At 37.1% G+C, this 13832-nt stretch overlaps 1 protein-coding gene across 4 annotated transcripts in view; it reads left to right on the top strand.

Annotated features, from left to right (window-relative positions):
- Positions 1-13832, top strand: part of LOC109108240 (sodium/potassium/calcium exchanger 4-like) — a 28095-nt gene that overhangs the window by 10249 nt on the left and 4014 nt on the right. Inside the window, exons 3-12 of one of the 4 annotated variants that reach the window (XM_042774316.1) lie at positions 6933-7009; positions 7286-7360; positions 8676-8760; positions 8848-8951; positions 9366-9440; positions 10025-10050; positions 10137-10190; positions 10338-10396; positions 11474-11643; positions 12500-12647. In XM_042774316.1, the coding sequence (XP_042630250.1) occupies positions 6933-7009; positions 7286-7360; positions 8676-8760; positions 8848-8951; positions 9366-9440; positions 10025-10050; positions 10137-10190; positions 10338-10396; positions 11474-11643; positions 12500-12647 (873 nt within the window). Of the gene's footprint in view, positions 1-6932; positions 7010-7285; positions 7361-8675; positions 8761-8847; positions 8952-9365; positions 9441-10024; positions 10051-10136; positions 10191-10337; positions 10481-11473; positions 11644-12499; positions 12648-13832 lie in introns of all 4 variants that reach the window. The other 3 variants (XM_042774315.1, XM_042774314.1, XM_042774313.1) reach the window with 3 other exon arrangements.

The raw sequence follows: 13832 nt of genomic DNA, 5'->3' as shown, positions 1-13832 counted from the left end.
AGTAGCAATTATTACACAGACATTTCTGTAAACAATCCTGACTATAGAATAACATGTTTACTTGCTACTAATTGCCTCTTAAATATCTTTTAAAGATTTTATGCCATTCACCTTGTACACATTGGTGAATACAGCAACTGGTTATTCCTCTAAAATGCTCATTGTAGCAACCTGGGAACTTGTTAACACTCCTTCCTAGCAGACTGATTAAAATCAAGTGCACACTGACTCCTGGAAGTTGCATACTGTAGCAGTCAACCAATCAAATTGGAGCTGGCCAGATCCTGTCATTTTTGCATGCAACATGCATCAGACAGTCCCTAATGGGTCCATGGACATACTTTCTAGAGCTTGTCATCAAAGATGTTCCTCTATTGTCATGTGGTGTGAAATGAGATGATTTAATTTGATGTGATGAGGGCATCTCTTCAGGTCAGGAATGGCATGAAACATAACTAATAAAAATGCTCAAACAACACAATTCAGTTAGCATGCAAAATAATTTTTTTAGCTGTAAAGAGATTATATTTTGTGTGTTTATATGGTTTTGTAGCTGTAGAATCGCATTGAACAGGCATTCACATGAGAGCAGCCTTAATTATGTTTGTGCTCCTCAGAAGCTGCTCAAATCAATAAGTAATCTGAAAGAGAGAGAGTGAGAGCGCTCAGACAGTCTGGGTTGGATGCCAGCTTGTTGACTGAAATTTGAATAAGCATAATGCTCCTGTGCCTGAAGAGGGGTTATTTTAGGAACTTGCAATTTTTAGAGACTGGAACAGATTGATCGAACTGTTCGTAAGAGAGAATGTGATGGGGTAGGCGCTTTGGGCGTGCACTTTTTAAGATGTGACATAACTGCAAGCTCAGGCACTGACAGATAGGTTAATACACTATTCAACAGCTTTACAGTTATGCAGCATCTCTCATAAAGAAAACATAATACTGTTACAGCAAGAGGCTTGTCACATAGAGAAGGAGCTGGAGGCGGCATTGTATTTCACCCTGTATTAACGGAGCCCTTCCCGGATTGCTGCTGTTTATGAACTACGCAGTTTATTCTATAAAAGACTTGTGGCTATTTATTGACATTTAAATCCTTACAATGCCTTGACTAGTGTAATTTTGCTTGTAAATCAAGCAGACAGTCAGTCATATGTTATTCTCTAGGTTGTATTTACTGGTAAGAACCACACACTAACTCACAGTTAAACATGAAATTGCTTTCGCAATGAGAACTACCTTCACAGGAGGGCTAGCTTGGCCCATTCCAGCAATCACCAATGAGTCCTATAGGCATACACGTTATACAGTGGCATGCGAAAGTTTAGGAGCCCCTTGCAGAATCTGTGAAAATGTGAATAATTTTGTATGAAATTTATGCAGTTTAAGGTTCAAAAAACATTATTTTCCACATACTGTACATTATTGTTTCTCCTCTATGCCCCGCCTTTCTGAAACGCGACATTTTTTACAAAGCTCATCGTTCTGAGAAGCGAGGCGTGCTCTGATTGGCCAGCTATCCAGTGCATTGTGATTGGCCGAATGCCTCAAGTATGTGACAGAAATGTTATACCCCTTGCCAGACTGTGACCGGCGCGACAAGACAAAAACAATAAAACCCATAAAAAAACAAACATTTGTTGCATCCAGTGGGGACATAATTACTGATTATTATGACTTATACTGTCTTTTTAGGCGTTGCGTTGCATTGTGCCATGTAAACATAAAACCATGTCTGCATTTGTGGTCAGAGAAACGACAAACAACAAGCATTACTCTACACTGCTCAAAACTCGTGTTTGAATCATCAGTGGCAAATTCTTTAAATATGAAAACATACTTACAGGCTGCGAGTCAGAACAGCCGGCATTGTAGTCTTCTCACCCAGGATCAGGAAACAGTCCTCCATAAAATGTGCTGCATACATCTGAACATTTGGGTTGAACTGTTCTGGAACAGTGTTGTAAATACAACTTAACCACTGATTTCTAGTTGTGTCCTCTTTTGTAAGGCTAAACAAAGTAGCTTCGCTTTCACAATGAAACACAGCGTCTCCACAACATGGCACTGGCAGCAACAGCAAGAATAAAAGTTATGTCTTCATTCTTTGCATGAACATTAGGGTGGGGTTATGCAAATCTTCCCACATCGTGACTTAGACGTGGGGGTGTGTTTAAACGAGGCGTTTAAGGAGGTTGTGGACGAGTCTAAACTTTTATTAAGATTATCTTTATGGGTTTGAGACTTTAGTCTTTGCAACTTTAGGGATCTTATCTATACAGGAACAGCTTTACTCCAAAGAGAAAAAAACCCTTCAAATCGCATCATATGACCCCTTTAACAAAATAAGAGAGATCATAAAAATGCATGTTTTTTTTTTGTCCTGAGTAAGATATTTTAAATAAAAGATGTTTACATTTAGTCCACAAGAAAAAAATAGCTGAAATTATTCAAATAGCCCCATTTGAAAGTTTGGGAAACCTTGGTGGTTAAGGCCTAAACTCTTATATTTGGTGGTGTTTGATAGACACCATAGCAAATCCAAAAGGCTGTTTGATAACATCTTAATACCCTGTGACTTTTCCATGACAAGCAATTTATATGTGGCTATATATTTTTTGCTTGGGACAATTGAGACACAACTGTGACAAAACGTACAAACATTCATTGGAAGCTATTTTAACAAGCTGCACGGACACCCACACACACATCTAGCTCAGCTTAGTATATCCAACTGCGAGGCACTGATCCTGCCATGTGTGTTCACATCAGGACAAACTCTGATGGATAAGGTCATAAGATGACATGACACAACAAAGCTCTTTCTCTCTCACCTGAGATGCTTCTCCACAGTAGCCCAGATTATACGCTGTTCATACAGCAGATACAAACCCAAAGCACATACATATATGCTTGTATTGTATGTTGTTCACCATTTGTTTGGAGACAACGACAAAGCCTCCACCTGAAAATACTGTCATGATGCCCACAGAGGCAGAGAGAGTTTGTTTTTAATGGTACAGTCATTAATAATTGATGCATTGTGCCGGAGCTCCTAAGGACTTTAATGGATTTACCTGAAAGAGATTACGATGCCTCACACAAGTGCATCAACCTGGAGAAAAAACAACTTCCAGTGTCAACAAACAGTAGGTCCTGCTGAATACTACATGAAGTCCTGTCCTGCAGAAGCAGCACTTCTGGAAAATTCTTTCATCATGCATATCGGCTAAAATGTAATCACATTTGCTCATGTTTATATACATGCTTTTCATAAATCTAATATGTTCTTATGTGTCTAGCAAGCATGTTTGCATTTCCATGTTTACATTATTTGATGAGCTTTATGTATGTCTGCTGATTAATGTTTATATATAAATGAAAGCCTAAATTAAACCTGTTTATCACGTAAAATGACTGTGCCTCTTCAGAAGACTTGTTCATCTTATTTGGATAACTTATACAGTGTCTTTTTGTAGTTTTTGATGTATGAAACTTTGGGTTGCGTGGGCTTTTAATGAATATAGTATGGCGCTAGCAACCCCATAGTCATAGGTTCGACTCCCAAGGAATACATAAACTGAAAAAAGTATATCTTGAAAGCATTTGCATGTGTCTGCTAAGTGCATGAATGGACAAAAAATGATCACAGAATGTTAAAAAATAAATAAAATGTTTTGACATGAATGAGAGAGAGTATCCCTTAAAATGATGTTATCATTTACTCAACGTTATGTCATTCCAAAAATGTATTCGCTTTTATTTATTTTTTAAACTATTTTTTTTTTATTAAATTAATACAAAACTGTATTTTGGACCCCATTTACTTTAGATGTCTGTTTCATTGTCCAAATAAATAAATAAATACAAACATTTTAAAATTGTCATCTTGACACATTTTATGATACTTGAAATCAAGTTGCTTATTGAGGAAAGGTGTGCTTTTATTTTTTTTAAATGAGTTTTGGTGGACTAAACCGTATAATGGCTGAAAAAAGTTATTTAGGCTTGCACTGAAGGAGAGGGGGGCCTGAGCCATAGGAAAGAGAACAGACCCTTTGATTTGGGACCACCTTGATGGCTTTGAATCCATCCAAAATACCCTAGCAACTGCTTAGCGACACCTGGCAACAATCACACCAAGTGTGGTCAGAGGCCACTTTCTTTTGGCAAAAAAAATTTCAGGTTTAAAATGATTTTTGGTTGATGTTGTTTTTTTTTTTTTTTTTTATCTGCCACAGTGAAATTAACCTAATCAGTAGTGCCAAGCAGTTCAGTTCCTATATGTGGCTTCTTTGAGACTAGTGTGTGTATGTGTATTTTGTTTCTGAGTGTGTGGTAGTCTGTGGATGACACTTCGTATGTCTGCTTGTGCTCTGTGGCTTCTCTCAGGAAATGACCTTGAGGCTGTCCTCTCCTCCTTCTCGTATGTTAGGGGAGGGGCGAGCTGTGCGAAGGGAAATGTGATCAGGGCACCAGCAACTCTCTTCTACGGAAGTTCTAAGCGGCCATGCATTATCATTTTTTTCCTTCTTGTTTTCTTGTTATAACGACTTAATTTTCTTGTTATCTCGACATAACAAAAGTTGTTCTCTAAGAAGTTACAAAACTGTGCCAACAGGTGGCACTAGACCTGAATATAACTGATGGGGTGTTGTATACTGTATATCCACTTTACTGTATGTGTTTGGAATAGAATAGGACCTTCCTCGTGATCGATAATTTGAACAGTATTGTTCATTAATTCATAAATGTTAATGCTTTAATCAATATGATTATTTTGTGTATTAAGTTCTTGCTAGATGCATGAGTTTCACCAACGCATTCTGTGCGTTGGTGAAACTCCTCATGATCGCTATAATTTGTGCAGTATTGTTCATTGTTGACATTTAATTAATTCATAAATGTTAAATGCTTGAATCAATATGACTTCTTTGTGTATTAAGTTCTTGCTAGATGCATGAGTTTCACCAACGCGTTCTGTGTCATAAAATAACTGCCTATCAAAACATTGACGTCACTGTATTCTGTTTGCACATATATCTTTATTTGTGCCTCTTTGAGGTAGTTATTACCTAGGCGAAGCTAAATTTGCTACAGTATAGGCTACAGTAAGAGCTCCTGGAAAAAAGAAGGAAAACAAGAAGGAAAAAAAATAAATAATGCATGGCCCTTAGAACTTCCGTACTCTTCCGCTTGGTGGATAAAACCTGTTGGAATTCTTCGTTTTTCTCAACCCTTCAGATAACAGCCATGGAAATGATGCTGGTGGCTATGATGATAAAACTTCATGGCACAATTGCTGTCATTTAAAACAGATCGATTCTTAACGCGAAAAGCTATTAGTGCCATGAGTGTTTTAATGAGCTCTTCAGACTGAAAAAATTAGTTGGCAGGAGAAGATTTTTAAGCAGATGTTGATGCTTTTACACAGCAGATGCTTTTGTTAGCAGGATTTGCTCTAGAGGACAGTAATATGGGCAGAAAAGTCAGTTTTACATTTAAAGGAGGGTCCTGGGCCATATCTAGGGGCCGGAATATGAAGACTTGGGGTTGGCAAGTCCTCACCAGAAAGTGTCATAAAAACATTAGCTTTAGAGGGGAAGGTGACTGTATAGATTATGACATGATGTTGATTTATATTGTAAGCTTCATTAGTGTGGCACTGACCGGCAGCATCTTGTGCCATTGGGGATTATTTGACCTACAGGGCTGCCCAGGTCACAAACAGGGCTGCCGTGACAGAATGTACTGAGGTGTGATCTACCCTGCCATGTGTTTGTGGGGGGTTTTGACATTTAGTGAGATTGCACTAACAGAAGGCCTTGGAGGCATATAAACCAGATTTAAAGGAATGTTCTGGGTTCCATATGAAGTTAAGCTCTATCAATAGCATTTCTGGCATAATATCAGTCATCACAGAAAAGGATTTTGGACTCATCACTACACTGTCAAATACATAAAAATCACAGTTACAGTGAGACATTTACAATGTAAGTACAGTACACAGACCTTGTGTTATAGTGCAAATAATCCTAAAAAGCCAGTGTATCGTATAAGCACAATTTTAACTTGAAATAAAAAAACAGGGTTTTTCATTTATTTTTGCTTTATTTGTTTTATTTGTTTGTTTGTGAGCCCAGTACCACATGAATGCTTTAATTTAATTTATCCATACTGTTAAATTAAATTATTAACAAAAGCATGAGAAATTTATTTCACAACAAGTTTTTATAGGGAAAGTAACACCAATAAAAAAAAAAAATAAATGTAAGTTTAAAATAAGTTAGTTTTTTTTTAAGTAAAAAAAAAAAAAAAAAAAAAAAAAAAAAGAGCATGTTTATTACTGTCTTTTTATGTTTTATTTAGAGTCTTTCATATTTGTTGTTGAGTGATTTGTGATCATGTGTAGCTGCTGTCTGACTGTCATAGAAGAAGTTGCATCAAAAACTTTGCTGTTTGAAGAACAGAACCTAGTTCAACTCACCCAGAGCCAAGGATACCAGGTGTAGAGAGTGAAATGTCCCACTACTAGCACAGCTCCATACTGGATGCACCACTGAATAGACTCTCTGAGGCTACTGTATGTATACTACTGACTACATGCTATCATGCATCAGTAATTTTCTTTCCTATAACTAAAATGAGTATACCGTTGGCTGTGATGAATGTCAGCGTGTGAAATAATAAATGCCGTCCCATGCACTGGTGACCATGTGTACTACATATACAATGTATTTTTCCTGCATTATGATGAAGTCGCTTATCCCTAGGGCATGATTTATATTTTGTTGCCCACACATTCCAGTCGTTCCTTGGAATCTCATGCGGATCTGGTTTTATGGAGTGTACCATCTTTTTTATCTGGATCATTTTTATGGAAAGTGAAAACTTCTGCCAAAGTGACTTTTTATTTCTCATTTTCAATGCAGCCATCCACGAGTTCCCTGAGGATATATTCACCAAGAGACAGCGTGCGCAGGGAGCTGTACTGCTACACATATTTGGGGTAGGAGAACTTTGTGTGTGCATGTCAATCAACATCTAGCCTTGCTCACCAGTTGACCTTGTCATCCAGGATAGATGGTGCTTGTCTGAGAATTTTATGACAATTATAAATAGTTTGTCAGCTCTCATCATCATTTATGAGTTCGCCATTAGGTTCACAGTGCTGAAACCACCCTGTCAGCAACTGCTTATAGAACTGAAGACCATTTAGACATTAAATTATTTTTGCACATCAAGCCCATTATGCTGCATTTCTTTGTCTTTCTTCCCATTTCAGGCTCTATATATGTTTCTGGCCCTTGCTATTGTCTGTGATGACTACTTTGTGACCACTCTAGAGAAGATATGTGAGGTGAGAATAAATGTGCAGTGGCTACAATGAACTTCCAGTTTCCAGAATCACTTCAGCTTGTCCTTCTAAACCCAGACTTTCCAACACCTTCCTGTTATGCTGGATACTAGATCTTGTAATGCTAATATTCAACATTATTACTGTAGGTATAGGTAAGGGTGGTTTGTTTAAGTTATTTATTTATTTTAGCTTTATATTTTTCTAAAAGGCAGTGCATTAAAGGGGATTAAATTAGAGATGCAATTTCTCAGAGAAGGTTTTAGCATGCCAACAGCATGCTGTGTTTTAGCGATCATAGCACTGTCTTAGTAACAGATTCACCGTCTTTTACAATAAATGTCAAGAGAAATTACTGTCCGACTTCAAATCGCCTGCTGCGAGAAGTGTTCTTATTATGCATAATCTTTTAAAACCCATCACTAAAGGTTATAGTTATTCAGCTGATGTACCTTTTTTGAATATTTGTCATTTACTCAGCATTTTGTCTCAAATGAAAAATGTCCCTGTTCGGTGTCTGGGCAACATGACTCTTAAACCAGCCTAATTATACAGCATTCCTGATTAGTTCGCTCAAAATGTATTTACTCATTGTCAGTTGTATTTTATTTACTTCATATAGTTTGAAACCTGCTTATTTTTGTTGTGTAGCACAAAAGGGAACAATAAAAACATATACACATACATTCAAAATATTGACAATGACATGTAAATTTTTTTCACAATTGAGTCATATACACTTTCATTCAAATGTTTGGAGTTGGTAAGTTTTTTTTTTTTTTTTTAACAAATTAATGATTTTATTTAAAAAGAATGCATTACATTAATAAAAAATGATAGGAAAGACTGATAGTTGTTGCAAAAAATCCATCATATTCATCAAAGAATCCTGAAAAAAAAAATACACCAAAACTATTTTCAACTGATAATAATAATTTTATTTGAGCAGCAAATAAAAAAATAAATATTTGAGCAGCAAATAATAAAAATATTTGAGCAGCAAATAAGCATATAGAATGATCTCTGAAGGATCATGTGACACTGAAGACTGGAGTATTGATGATAAAAAATTCAGCTTTGTCGTCACAGCAATAAATTACGATTGAAAAATATTTAAGTATAAAATCATTATCTTCATGCTGCTCTTTTCCAGTTCATAGTGTAAAAAAGTAATGAAAATCATTCTGAACTCTTCCTTTAATAAGAGCTGCTAGTCATTCAGTTACAGTTTTGCACTTCTCCAGGATCTATTTAGATCTTTTAATTATTGCCTCTGCACATCCTGTGTGTGATTCTGTATGTTCATCCCATCCATCAGAAACTGCACATGAGTGAAGATGTAGCAGGAGCGACCTTCATGGCAGCTGGAAGCTCCGCCCCCGAGCTGTTTGCCTCTATAATTGGTAAGCCACACGTACAGGTGCTTGTATATGCATTAGTCATGTGTTAACAGACGCTGTGGATCATAACCCTCTTGCTTTGTTTTGCAGGTGTGTTCATAACACATGGAGACGTGGGGGTGGGTACCATAGTAGGCTCAGCCGTGTTCAACATCCTGTGCATCATCGGTGTGTGTGGGATATTTGCAGGGCAGGTGAGAAACTCTCTGTGCTCTATATTACAGCTTGCCTCCTTTGAAGCTGCTGCCACTCTTGACCTTTTCATGTTTTGATCTAGGCATTGCAATGAGGAAATTACTCTTCAAGCTTGCTTTTCCTCCTTTTACTCTCATTTCAAACAATGTTTTTTTTTTTTAAATATTCCATTTAAAATCCAATGTAAAAGTTCTACCGCTTTAAATACAAGATTTACAGGCAAATGCTTTGGTCACTGTAATGACATTCAAAAGCACATTGCTATGATATTTTTGTCTTTTGAGAAATAGAACCTTTTTTGTTGTGGCTTATGGCATATCTTGTGGGTGCAGTAGACATGATAAATTTAACAAAGCAAAAAAAAGTTGCTTTTGTTGACTTCTGTTTACAAAGCTCTTCTGTTTTCTCACTAGGTTGTTTTTCTCACCAAGTTTTCCGTGTTCAGAGACTCAATCTGCTACATTTTATCTGTGGTTGCCCTTATTACAGTAAGTGTCATTAATCTAATGAGCTCTGGTAATTAAGTGGCAAAATAAGGATGTTAAACAATGGTTTAAAAGCTTTTATGAAGAAAAGACAGTAATGCTTGTAGAAGTTGCTGCCATTATAGAGTAGAGTATTTCTAAATGGGCCAGTAACCACCAAGAACACTCCAGCAACCAAGTCAAAAGATCCCACTTCAGTATTGTGCAATAAGCTTCAAATATTTTTATTTATTTATTTTTATTTAATTTTTTTGGTTAAAATCGATTACTTTACTGCTTTATTTTGTATTGTGGTTTCAGATTTGATTGCAGTATTTGCAGCGCCCGTATAATAGACTTAAGTACACAGATTTAAAGACAAATACTTGTATCTTTGTCTCTCTCAACTCAATAAAAAACAAAATAATCAAAGTTGGTTTGGTTCAAGTCTTTATTAAACACCTTTTTTTAATAACTGTGAAGGAAATGCATGAAAAAGTACTGTGTTGTCAGTCACTGATAAGCTCTATAGATTGAGCATGTGGTAAAGACATGAACTGAAATTCACTCAATGAATATTTACACAGACTCTGAACTTTTCTTTTCAGTTTATTTATGATGAAAAGATTTTGTGGTAAGTGTACCTCTGTCTGTGTATAGTTTATTCTGATTGGTTGAAGGCAGACACCCGATTGTCTTCCTCCTCCTCTGTCTCTGCAGGTGGGAGAGTCTAATACTGATTGTCATGTATGTTGGCTACATTATCATCATGAAGTGAGTCCGCATTCATTTTGCATACTCATTTATTTAAACATCTGATTCTTTCAAATGAAACCATTCAGGTTTAGTATTTTAAACCTTTTTTGCTTGAGGAACATTTCACGTTTGTTTAAATCAGTTTTTTTTCTTCTTCTTTTTTAGGTTTAACACTAGCATCCAGAACTACTTTTCGGGGAAGGAAGACAAGGGAGTCGGCAATGGTAATACGGTCATGAGCGAGATGGAGCATGGTAATGAATATGATTCGTTATGGGATGATCCATCATGGCCTTTACTCAGACCAGGTATGGGTAACTAGACAGGCTTCCTCATGGGCTAGCAACTAACCCTCTGCTGCTTGCAACAAAGTCAGATTTTGTTCTCTTTAAATTAATTAAACTCTACTGTCTGTATTTCTGCTGTTTGTAAAACCTACGCCAACAGCACTTACTGAAAGTGAAGCCATCTGACATCTCTTATGAGAGGCTGACACTTTGCTTCCTTGCTGAATAACTGCGGTGCGCTTTCTGTTTCAGAGCGTGGTGTCCTGTAGTGCAGCTCTAACCGTTGTGCTGCGTGGTGGTCTCTGTCACCCCCCTGCTGAAGCCTGTCTGTTTAGCCTTACTAAATCTGCCCTGGCTCCTGTCTCCTGCAGTGCTGCTCTGTGTGTGTGTGTGTGTTCATGTCTTACTCCCAGTACCAGTGATACATCCTTCCACTCATTTACAAAATGGTATCTGTCATTTTGTCTGAATGATAAGGTTTGCATTTTTCCATTTATTAGCACTTGAGGCACAGAAATAACAAATTTTACCTAGAAGTTGTATTTAAACTAGAATTTTCCTTTAATATCAGGAATGGTCAGTGTGTTTGTCTATGTGTAGTTTATAGTGTATTGGCAGTAGAGCTCTTCCTGTGGTGTCCAGCAGTAATCTGCGGGATGGTTGAGGATTTCATTTCATGTCAGTTTTCTGTGTGTCAATGGTTTCTGACAGTATCCTGAGGCGCTCAGAGGTGGGCCTACAGTCTATCCCAGCAGGAATCAGTCCCTCACTGACAAACAGGACTTTAGATTGAAATTTGTGATATCATTTTTTTTTTTTGAGTGTGCGTGTTTATGGTCCTGCTGGTTTCTGTGCGCAGTTGTTGTGCGGATTTATTTATTTTTTCTCTCATGGCATGACAGACAACATTTTTTTTATTATTTTATATGAACAAATACTGTACATGCTGTGTGTATTGAGCATGAGTACAATGTATAGGTGCACTTACAAACAATTTTTCCTCCGTGTCTGCAGTAAAGCCCAGTAAAGAGTACACTAGGGGCTCTGTTGTGATGGTGGATGAGATAATAAATTCAAGCCCTCCACATTATCGGTTCCCGGAGGCTGGCCTCAGGGTCATGATCACCAACCACTTTGGGCCCAAGACACGTCTGCGCATGGCAAGCCGACTTATCATCAATGAGGTAAGAAAATACACCAGCTGAGTGAACAGTAATAAATATACATTTTTTGGTCTATACCATGAAAGTCAGTTGAGTTTGGTGTTGTTTTGAACCCTGGTGAGTTCCATTATATGGACAAAAAATGCATTCCCTTCACAATCTACAATATCTAGAGAACTTTTTACAATGCATTCAATTCCTGATGGATAAAATTTGAATCCCCATCTTACTTTTTGTTCCTTTTTCGAACATCATCTTTCGCTTAGAAACTGTCACAATGCAAAAGTTAAATGGGCTGTGAATGCTGAATTCAACAGATTAGAGTTGCAGATGTGCTCAGCTATTTTACAAGCTCTTCAAATGCGGCTCATCCATTCAGAATTCCACATCTGCACTATCCGGTTTATAATAGAGCATATTTAAAACTGGGAACCCAGAGACTGGATTATAAGCTGGAGTTCAGAAGAGCTTATGGGCCGGTCTTTGTTGGCAAACTGTGGAGTTCTCACATCAGGTAGCCCAGTTCTGGATGTGAGGCTGATTAAACTGTTTCTATAAATATCCACATGCTGGCATTCAAAGAATTGTGTAAGAAATTCAAACCCCTTGCTACAAAGACTGCTGAAGAATTTAATAGAGACATGTCAGCTAGTTAAGAAAGAAAAGAGTTTGTCGAGAGTCTTGTCAGTATAACATTTTAAGAGAAAATATACCCATAAATGGGAAAAAATCTTTCTCTCATGTTAATTCTAACACCTAAGCATCATACTAGTGAAGACAAATTCAAATTATCTTAATTAAAAAGCATTGGTTTGAGAGGAAATGGACAAGAGTGAATCATGTAGCCGTTTTTGCTCTGTGCCCCTTATACATGCAGCAGCAGCGGCTGGGGAAGATGGCCAATGGGGTGGATGCGGTGCTGGTGGCTGATAAGAAAGCTGACACCATGGAAAATGGCAGCGTAGTGGAGGACATACTCACTGAGGAGCCGGAGAGTGAGATGTCATCTCCCTTCATCTTGCCTGGTGAGGAGGTTTCTCTTTCTCACACATTTAGACTTTTGGCTCTTCAGCATCTATTGTGACATCGGTGGCATCTGAAATCATAGTTTACTGTACCTATACACATAATTCTTATGCTGTGTCCTAACCAGCAAGGAACCAAATTGGCCTTTTAGAATGATTTCTAAAGGATCATGAATGATAAATCAGATTTGTCACTACAGGAGTAAAATACATGTTCAAAATATTAAAATAGAACACTTTTTTAAATTGTAAAAATATTTTACAGTATTACTGATTTTACTGTATTTCTGAACATATAAATGCAGCCTTGGTTAAGTATAAAGGCTGGAATACACTACACGACTTTTGGCCCGATTTCCCCCCTGATTTACATTTTAGATAAGTTGATACTAGTTGCCGAAAGTCAGAGCCACTCTGCAGATTTGAGTAGACAGATTTCATAGAAAACTGGTAGTGTATGATGATCACAAACTCGTTTTTTGCTTCAGGCTTTGATTCTATCCAGTTGGAGGATATCAAACATGTTTGATTTTTTCAGCCAATTTTAGAAGACACATTGTTTTCACTTGTCAAGCTTCTCCTACCAACAAAGGTGCACATTTCTGCGTTTGTTGTGATCAGAATAAGTCTAGTAATGTATAATGCCTAGTGTGTTAAAATCTGTTCAGATTTTAAAACTCGTGTAGTGTATTTCAGCCTTTAGACTGCTTTCAAATATTTCGCTCTTTATGAGTGCAAGCTCTGGAGATGGAAAAACTGGAAGAGTCTTGGAAATGTTGAACTTCCATGTTAATCTGTTTTTGTCTTCAGTTATGCGTGTAATAAGTTCAGCCAACAGTGAAATCACATTCACAGATTTTTTTTTTTTTTTTTTTTTGGTGTGTGTGTAAATGTGCTTAAATGTGTGAGCGCAATGCATTGTTCGGTCAGAGTAAACTATTATGAGAAAACCATATGATAAAGAATCTCTTATGTTAAGATTATAACTATTTTTATTATTCACTGCCTGTGTTTAGAGTGCCTTGTTATTATGCATTGCATGGGGCATTTCTGATGTGTTTTCTTGTGAGTTATGTGCTGTACTGCCCACCCAGTAAACTTCTAAGTCACCATAAATATAATGATTGGATGGTAAAATGAAAGCTGTAAAGAGAAGATTTTTTTTTTGTGACCTAATGTACCATG

This window comes from Cyprinus carpio, chromosome A17 (genome assembly GCF_018340385.1).
Source record: "Cyprinus carpio isolate SPL01 chromosome A17, ASM1834038v1, whole genome shotgun sequence".
In the NCBI taxonomy this organism is placed as follows: domain Eukaryota; kingdom Metazoa; phylum Chordata; class Actinopteri; order Cypriniformes; family Cyprinidae; genus Cyprinus; species Cyprinus carpio.
The sequence above is the reverse complement of the archived record's forward strand: the minus strand, read 5'-3'. Positions and strand labels throughout refer to the sequence as shown.